General features: G+C 36.4%; 1 protein-coding gene across 3 annotated transcripts; it reads right to left on the bottom strand.

Moving 5' to 3' along the window:
* Positions 1–2,694: 2,694 nt before the first annotated feature.
* Positions 2,695–6,339, bottom strand: LOC110931026 (serine/threonine-protein kinase D6PKL1). 3 transcript variants are annotated; one of them, XM_035987805.1, is made up of 4 exons: positions 6,182–6,335; positions 5,434–5,577; positions 3,769–4,920; positions 2,695–3,705 (listed from the first exon to the last, which is right to left on the bottom strand). In XM_035987805.1, exons 3-4 carry the CDS (start codon positions 4,857–4,859, stop codon positions 2,820–2,822), a joined length of 1,977 nt encoding a protein of 658 aa, XP_035843698.1. In that variant the 5' UTR covers positions 4,860–4,920; positions 5,434–5,577; positions 6,182–6,335; the 3' UTR covers positions 2,695–2,819. The 3 variants fall into 3 exon arrangements, with proteins under 3 accessions (XP_035843698.1, XP_022030111.1, XP_022030113.1); XM_022174419.2 differs by lacking the exon at positions 5,434–5,577 and having other exon boundaries at positions 6,182–6,339; XM_022174421.2 differs by lacking the exon at positions 5,434–5,577 and having other exon boundaries at positions 3,769–4,907; positions 6,182–6,334.
* Positions 6,340–9,234: the final 2,895 nt, after the last annotated feature.

The following is a 9,234-nucleotide window of genomic DNA, read 5'->3' as shown; positions in this document are numbered from 1 at the left end:
CGACTCCCACTCTCTCCATTATTTTATGCGGCATCCAGGTGAAGGGCGAATACGGGTGGCCCTGGTTCATCTTGGATGGGAGGCGAGGTTTTATCGATTATTCCATTGTTATGCCTTCGGGCGGGTGGAGGTCGGGTTTCCGCGTATCTGGGGGAGCCAAGGAGCTGGCGGCGGTCAACTAGTCGTTCTTGGCCACAGCGCCCGGTATCACGATGGTTGGCACGTCGTTCCTTGCCGTTCAAAAAAAACTTAAAAATGAGTAAAGTATGCGTATTGACTTAAATGGGTGTCAAGAATTTGGTTGATATGATATGATATGTTAAATGAATAAACGATGTGTAACATATTAATAGTGTATCTCTTAATTAGTCTTAATGTGTGTGCATATTATTGTTGATCATGCTGAAGTTAGTAAACTTTACAATTCAGATTTGAAGCTATGAAGGTTGATTGAAGGCAATCGGGCTACAAGTTGAGTCGGTGATTTTCATGGAACTTTTATTTTGGTATTGCCTTTTATTATATGGTCTGACCCAAAAATTTGACCTCAGGTATAATTCTGAGCATATAAAAAACTAACACCATAGAAAAGGTTTCCTCGCTCCGCCACTACTTGGATTATAAGGCTATTTGCAATCCAATTGAGTTTGGTGTTCTAACCCCTTAAGGTAACATCATCTCGAGTGTCATTCGAGGGTTTGTGACTTGATTTCGATACATCTGTGTTACCAAAAGAGCAGTGTGACTAATTCAAAATGTCTTTTATTATGTTCCTACTCTTCCACCGACTCCACCACTAAAATGAGCTTTAAAATTGTACTTTACTATTAATTTTTGTTGGTCTTTTTCTATTGAACAATCCCAAAATATACCGTTTTATAAGAGGATTCACATCCCCTCCGTCATCTTTAACCCTATAATTTAACTAAAAACCACTACTTTTTAAAATTTATCTCTCATTTTAGAAAACACTCCACATCTTGTTCTATATCTATCTCTATATTCCTTTTTTTATTATATCTCTTTCTTTCATTTACAATCTTAACTAGTTACTATTTTTATATAGAATTTGACTAATAGTTATTGTTTTCGGATTTCGAATTAATCGGGTAATCGCTAACAAATGATTCAGACATCCATGTAAACTTGTGAATATCCTCTTGTTTGTTTATCATAAACATCCAAGCATAGAACAAAAAATACCAAAATATTAAACAAGTTTATAATGTTCTATATAATCTTTTTACTTAGGGTACTCGGGGTGGACAAGTGATGGTGTGGAAATGATGGGTGATGATGCGTGATACACCTTGCGGCGTTGTATCACGAATGATGGATCATGTGTGGGTGATGGTTATCACGGTTTGATGGTGGGTTGTTGGTTTGAGAATATAGCCATTCAATGGCGCTATATATCCGTTGGGGCCCCTTTTTTTGAAACAAAAAAAAATCTACCCTGTATATACATCTAGCGTTTACCCATTTTATACACACTTTATCTCTAAAAATGCACACTACAACATCCAATTTTCAACCAAAAAACTCTATGAAAAGCTCAAGTAAAAAAACGTCCGCTATGAAGAAAAATTTTAGGCCCCGTGTTTGTGCTAATCTAGGCGAACCGGGTAAGTTTTGTTTACAAGATGAACCGATGCCCACACAACCGTTCCCCACCCAATACATAAACGACGCAAGTTGTTGGCAGATGCAAAGTTAAAAAGAGAAGAACAATACATGAAACACTTGACTGAGATCGAGAAGAATAAAGATTTGAAAGTTTTGAGACAATCGCACGAAAACGCCGAAGAACCGTATCGGTCGATTCTCATAGAACGCAAACGGGAAATTTGTGTGAAGTTGAATTGGCCATATAACTTTTAGGTTGTTTTTTAATTCCAAATTCGGTAGTTTATTTTTATTTTATTTTTTTGCAACGTTTGTTTTTTTAGATTTTGAAGTTTTATTTTTATTGTACTTTTTTTTAAGTTTAATGCAATTTTTTTATTTGTCTTATACATTTTGTTTTAGTTAAAAAAACAAAAAAAAAAGTGAGTGATGGAATGTGATGACCATTGTGTTTAGCTCATTGTTACGGGAGACGTTATTTGTTCAAGATGTGGGTTAAGAGAAGAAGCTCCTTTGCATAGTCTGGATCAAGATTTCGTTCCCGAATAATGTCGAATCGAGCAGCTTTTTGGTTTAGCAAAGGATATGAAAGGGTCACAAACTGGAAAAAGACTATTGGAGCGGTGCTTTTAACTACGGTTTGGGAGATATGGAAGGCGGGTAACAAGAAAACTTTCAATAATCTTCATACCCATTTTTACTAAATGGCGGAACTCAAAGCTTCAACAAGTTTAAAACCTTATTAGGATTGTAAGCAAGTCGAGCGTCGAGTCAGGGTGGGCTCGAGCTCAGGCTCAAAATTTAATTGAGGCGGCTCGGCTCGGCTCGGCTCAAGCTCTAGCTCGAAGTTAAACGAGCATAAGAACGAGCCAACGAGCTAAGCCAAGAGCCGAGCCGAGCCTGACTTGGTTATAAAAGGAGTCATCTCGGCTCACGTCATCTCAAATTGAGTTGCTTAGTTTCAAGTGATGAGAGCTGCTATAGAAAGGAGTGTTCAGTTGGGATAGTTTGATGATTTGATCTCTGCACAAAGGCCCACTTTGAAACATGGGCTACTTTCAAAGCCCATTTCAACTTTAAAGTGTTTTCCTTCTTGGTCATAACACAACAATGCACATAGAGATTGAATAGAGTCTAGGATTACAACATACCAAACAATTATACTAATAATAATAAAGATTACAGGTAATAAGCTAAAAGAACTCGAAATCAAGATATTTACCTCCAGGCTTCGAACCAGGTCCCACCATTCGTTTACCGTTGTTACCCGTCGCTACTGGGCCCGCTGGCCCAAACTTCCCGGGCAGCTCAGCTTCCACTGGTCTGGGCACTTCTGGAGGCGTACTACATCGTATCAGAGCCCAATTCACACCTTCGAAAAACGGGTGTTGTTTGATCTCCGTAGCTCCCCTTTTAACACCGAGCCGATGCTGTGGCTCCTTCACAAGCAACCCACGGATCAGATCCCGGCTCGCGTAGCTAGTAGCCGGTGAGTCAGGGAACCGTAGCTGTTGACCAACCACGTTGAACAAAGTGGCTCGGTTGCCCGCACCCTTAAACGGGGTTCGACCGTATAACAACTCATGCAAGAATACCCCGAACGTCCACCAATCAACGGCACTTCCGTGTCCCTCTCCTTTGATGATTTCGGGAGCTAAGTATTCGTGAGTACCAACGAACGACATTGACCGGGCTGCGGTCGGCTCGGCAATGAGTTCCGGGAGTTGACCGAATAAAGGGGTCGGGTCAGCCCGGGGTTTCGGGCTTCTTTTTTTCTTGCTTTTTTGCGGGAAGAAACGTGGGAGGAAACAAGCGGGTTGGATACAGACCGATGTGGGCTCCATACAAGCGGGCTGCACACAAAATGCGCTGTTCGGGCCTCGTTTGGTTGGCTCGGAATCTAATGTCGATGACTTAACTAAAGTGGGCGACACTGCGCATCTTAACGAAAGGTCAAAGTCAGACAACATTATGTGACCATCATCACGTACCAAAACGTTTTCGGGTTTCAAATCTCTGTATACGACTCCAAGCATGTGGAGATACTCGAGTGCTAATAAAACCTCCGCTGCGTAAAACCTGCTTCATACAAAGAAATTAAAACGATGTTACGTGTAACATAAATTTTAACAGAAACTTTACCTTGCTGCGTATTCCGAAAAATGTTTGCCAGGTTGGCGTTGTCTCAAAGTATGCAAATCGCCACCCGGACAATATTCCATGACCAAACACGAGAACCTATCGGTTTCAAAATGAGTGTATAAAGTCGGCAAGAACGGGTGATCAAGCAGTTGTAATATATCCCGTTCCGTCTGAGCCCTCGACAACTTATTCCTACTAGCAAGCGAAGCCTTATCCATCACTTTCATTGCAAAATTGCATCGGGTCCCGCTCAACTCCGACTGATACACACTACCGATGTCACCACACCCGAGTAGTCTAAGTAACCGAAAATGACTCATACCCAAAAGCCCGTCTCGTGACCTAATTGCGAGAATAGCCTTCCACCGAGGATCATTCCCCTTGTGCGGTTTGTTGGTGCCCCCGGTGAAGCTACTCCAGTTACTCTCGTCGCTAAGACCGCTACTATCACTAGCCCGACTAATACTCGTTTTACCACTTTCAAGAGATTCCCCTCGAAGGGGTATTTTTGTAATACCGTAACTACGGTCAACGCTAAGTGTTCCATCACTCATACGGTACGTGCTTGTGCCTGTGCTCATTGATGTAACAACACCTGTACTATCAATGCTACTATGCGGACTCACATTACCGCTTGGAGGTAACGAAGCATCCCAAACGCACTCTTTTTCGTCAGAATCTCGACACACGGGAGAGCTTTCGGTGTTCTGTGATACGCTTTGTTTAACTCCCGAAACACGAACGGAAAGATCTTCTATAAACGGACCGGTAATGGAGTTTGTCCGACCGATTGGTACACAAACAGGCCTCATTAGATCCATGTCAACAGGCTCAGGGGGGTGGCTAGCCCCTGAGAAAGAAGTGGAACCGATATCGTCATACGAATCATCGTTTTCGTTTAACGTGATGACATCCGGCATTAGTTCCTCGTCGTCCCCTAACGAAGTTTTCCCTTTCCATTTTCGCACATTTTGTGGATTTAAATGATTCATGTCTTCGTTTACTAAACCGAAATGCGAACTCGATAACTTAATAATGTTAGGCATATTCCCCAAAACAGGAAGCTTTTGTGAATCATGAACCCTTTTCATCTCTTCTTATAGTCCAAATATAATTAACATATTCTTCATATAACAGCACTGCACAAAAATGCTGCAATTTTCAAGTGCCACAAGAGTAATTAATAACTTAAAAAGTTGATTTCAATTCTTAGGGATGGCAACAGGGCGTGTTTGGGACGGGTTTTGGTAATCCCAATCCCATACCCGATTGTAAAACGGTGTCCCATAACCGGCGGGTATCTATCAGGTATCGGGTATACCCGTTGGGTTTTTCAAAAACAAATGTCCTTACCTTTCTAATTTTTTCTATAATTATCCTAATCAATTGCATACTCTATACATACTACTCTCCAAATACTAATATAAATTTCATAAATCTATGAGCATCAAAAAATATTGTAAATTGGATTTAAATAATCCGAACCGGTTGTTTTTGGCCAATAATAATCACAAGTGAGGTTATTCACGACAATGGTCCCAACTTTTTCATTTTGTTTGTATAATGATCTGCCATTAAAAAAAAAATATATATATAACAGAGTTGAGTTTTGTTTTCGGGCGATTGATCAGGATGAGGATACGAGTCGATTGATGTAAAACTTACCTCGAAACAGTGCTCCAAACAATGAAAACAGTACTTCAATTCTGGTGTTTAAACTTCCGGTTAACAAAAATCAAGCCGTTTGGAGCACCGTTTCGAGGTAAGTTTTACATCAATCGACTCATATCCTCGTTCTGATTAAAAGCCCTAAAACATCGGTTCGTAAAGAAAAAAAACTTATTATACAAACAAAATGAAAAAGTTGGGACCACTGTCGGGAATAAACTCGGTTTGGATTATTATTGGCAAAAAAACAATTGGTTCAAATTAACAGAAAAAAAAAATATTCAGGTATATTATCCAGTAAACGGGCATATGTTTTAAAACTAATCTCATATCACAGTCCCATACCCGAATACCCGTCCAAAATGTTTCAGATTTCGGGTTTACCCTAAATGAAGTCTCTCTTAAGTTTCGAAAGGCTCTGAGTTTATGGCATTTAGGTTCTAGCTTATATATTTGACTTTTTTTTAAACAAAATATCATTTAAAACTACAGACAAATTTGATAAAAATGACAGGTAAACGGGCAACAATTGTAACTTTCATTTTAATAACAAGAGTAGAAAAAGAAATTTAAGTTAGGGATTTCAAAAACATGAACAAATGGAAGCATATTTGGACCTTAAAATTCAAAAACATGAACAAATGGAAGCATTTTTTGGACCTTAAAAACATGTTATAAGGGATCTAGAACTGAAAGGCAAGATCAAAAGAGAAAGAAAAGACAGAAACTGAATGGATGAACTCACCAACAGATCTGAGGTAAACAGCTTGTTGTTGTTGTTGTTGTAAGGAATGGAGTGAGAGGGGATGTGTTGTAGTAGTAGTAAATAGGTGGGAGACTGCAAAAAGGTAAAACTGTAAACGCAGAAGGAAGGGTGGTATGACGATGACAACATAAGACTATTGAGTTTTGCTTTATTTGTTGCTTTTTCTTTCTCTTTCTCTCTCTGTTTAGACTACCCACTATGGTGACCAAATTGTACAAACGGTTGCCACTTGGCAAATAAGACAAAATTGTAGGAAATTATTTTAATTAAATAATTAAAATTTATGGACAACCAGGTTGGTATGGCAACCAATGGTTACAACCAACAACCAACATAATATTAATTATTTATTCTTTTTTATATTATTTAACTTCTATTTCTTTATAATATTTAATTCTTTTTCCTTTTTTATTATTTAACTTCTATTTCTTTATATAATAAAATACTAGTTTAGGTTGGGTTGTGATAGTGGGTGAAAAATTAGATTGGGTTGGGTTGTCTAGGTGGAAGAGAGAGAAATTAGTATTTTAATAAAAAATTGGGTTGGGTTGGGTTGTGATAGTGGATAGTCTTAGTTCTTTCATGGTGGATGACACTTTATATATATAGTAGGAATGCTAACATATAAACTTTTATTACAGGAAAGTTAAGTTATAATAAGTTAAAAAGGTTTGTTTATTTTTTTTTATTAAGCCTATCGGTATACTTTAACCTAACTTAACTTCACCTAAGTGACGCATTAACTTTTTTTTCCTCATTTCATTTTGTCCCACTTTAAGACCATGTGTAGTGGGGCGTTTTTTTTTTTTTAAATCAAAAAAACGCCCAAAAACGCCCATTTACCATTACATAGGGCGTTATTTTTTAAAAAAATTCAAAAAAAGCCCCATTGGCATGGTTTTAAAAACGCCATGCACAATACTCCTTGTCCAATCATCTTTCAGCCACTTTCTCCTTATCCAATAAGATTTTTTCTTTATTTTTTTATTTTATTTAATGCCCCAATAATGCCCCATCCCCACTAACGCTCAATAATGCCCCTTTGCTGACTGGACCGTCACATGGCGTAAAATGCCCTAGGGTGGGGGCATTATTTTCCTTTTCCACTACACATGGTCTAAGAAAATGGTTTAACATGTTAACACATAACTCATTTAATGTAATTTAACATTGGATTTTTATCTAAAAAAGAAAATAATAATTAATTCAATTTCTTAACATTGGGTTAACATGTTAACACAAAACTCATTTAATGCACTTTAACACAAGGAGGGAGTGGTTTGCAATGTTAGTTAACATGCCATGTCATTGTTAACACTCTAGATGTTAGAGTACACTCTATGGCTTTATGAGCGCAATTTATTAGAGAAAAATCATATTAAGTGAAATTACTAATTTAGCAGTGTATCGTAATCTTAGGGTTTTGTTATTCTCTGGTCCCTAAATGAAAGTGATAAGATTTTAGGTATCTAACTTATAATAAAAGACTCTAAATATTGTCACATGGCATTCTCTCCTTCAAGCTCGTAAATTTTATTTATAATTATTTAATAAATTTCTTTTAATATTAATATTAATAACTAATATATAGATATCATTTATTTTTATTCTTATCTTTATCTAATATTAATAAATAACTTCAATTTTGCAATTTAGACCTTTTGTTTTTTTACTTTTAACCTAAAGTTTTTCATCTTTTACAATTTAACCCCAACTCTTTATTATTTTCAATTTTGGTCCACTATACCTATCATTTTTCCCAAGTTTTTCGTCTAAATTTTGTGAGTTAATGCAACGCAACGTGCGTGTGGGGCTCAACATTTTTTCGTATATTTTTCCCGTTTGGCTGGCCCGTCGCAGCAAATCTATTTTTCTCTATTTAACAAGTTTGACTAACGTGTGGGTCATGGATTGCCTTAGTTATTTTTTTTTATGTTTTACGTTTCGGTTTAATTTCTTTGCAACGAGCGTTCGTGATTCAAAGATTTTACGTCTTCTTTTCGCTCGGCGTTATGTTTTGTTTTTTATTTAATTTGTTTTTACGAGCTTTTCCGGTGTTGGTGGTTGCTGACAATGGTAAAGTGATAAGATTTTAGGTATTTAATATAAAATGAAGAGAAAAAGAAAATTAATTTGTAAGTTTAGATATCTAGTAAAAAGTTATTTTGTTATTAATTATTTTTACTGTTTTTAGTTTGTTTCCTTTCCTTGTATATCCTCTCAAAAGTGAAAGGAAAGTTATTAAAGTTTCTTCTTTAAAATATGGGTTTTATAATCCATTGATGATCTTGATCTTCTTAATGATTTTTTAGATATATATCATCTAAGAGTTTGTACTGAAGACAAAGAAAATTTTTTCTCATTTAAATTTTGTTGATAGCGTTTTAAGGGAGATGATTAAATAGAAAGTTTGTTTTTGATAGGAAATGTAGGACGCAATATTAGGAGGACATGGACGAATAACAAAAAGCATAGGTAGAGACCTTTTAGACAATCTCATATAATCTTCTCTCTTACTCTTTCTCTGTATCTTCAAACCTATCATTTTTCAAAATTCATCATTTTCAACATTTTCTTTACCTTCTCTTTCTATAATCACTACATCATATTATGATTTTCTTTATCAATCAATGATTCAAACACTAAATCAGCGTGTGCTTCAACTTTTTAAAGAAACCACTTCAATTTTATACAATTTCTCATAGTTTCTCGTGATTTTGAAGCGAATCACTCGATTCGATCATTGACCAGTGTTTCCATCATTCAAATTTCTTCAATTTTTGAAGAAATCCTAAGAAATCGGAACCGATCTATGTTAGAAATCTGAATACTTTTGTCAATCATTGCTTTTTAAGATATGGGTTTTAAAATTGTGTTTTAGAAAAACATATTTTTTGTCTTTTTATTCCATTTCGTTTTAGAAAAAAAAACACATTTTTTTTTGTCCATTGCGTTTTAGAAATAAAAAAACATTTTTTTGTGTTTTTAGTCCATTACTTTTAAAAAAAACATATTTTTGTGTTTTTAGTTCA

This window comes from Helianthus annuus, chromosome 3 (genome assembly GCF_002127325.2).
Source record: "Helianthus annuus cultivar XRQ/B chromosome 3, HanXRQr2.0-SUNRISE, whole genome shotgun sequence".
Lineage (NCBI taxonomy): Eukaryota > Viridiplantae > Streptophyta > Magnoliopsida > Asterales > Asteraceae > Helianthus > Helianthus annuus.
This window is presented reverse-complemented; position numbering and strand designations above follow the sequence as displayed.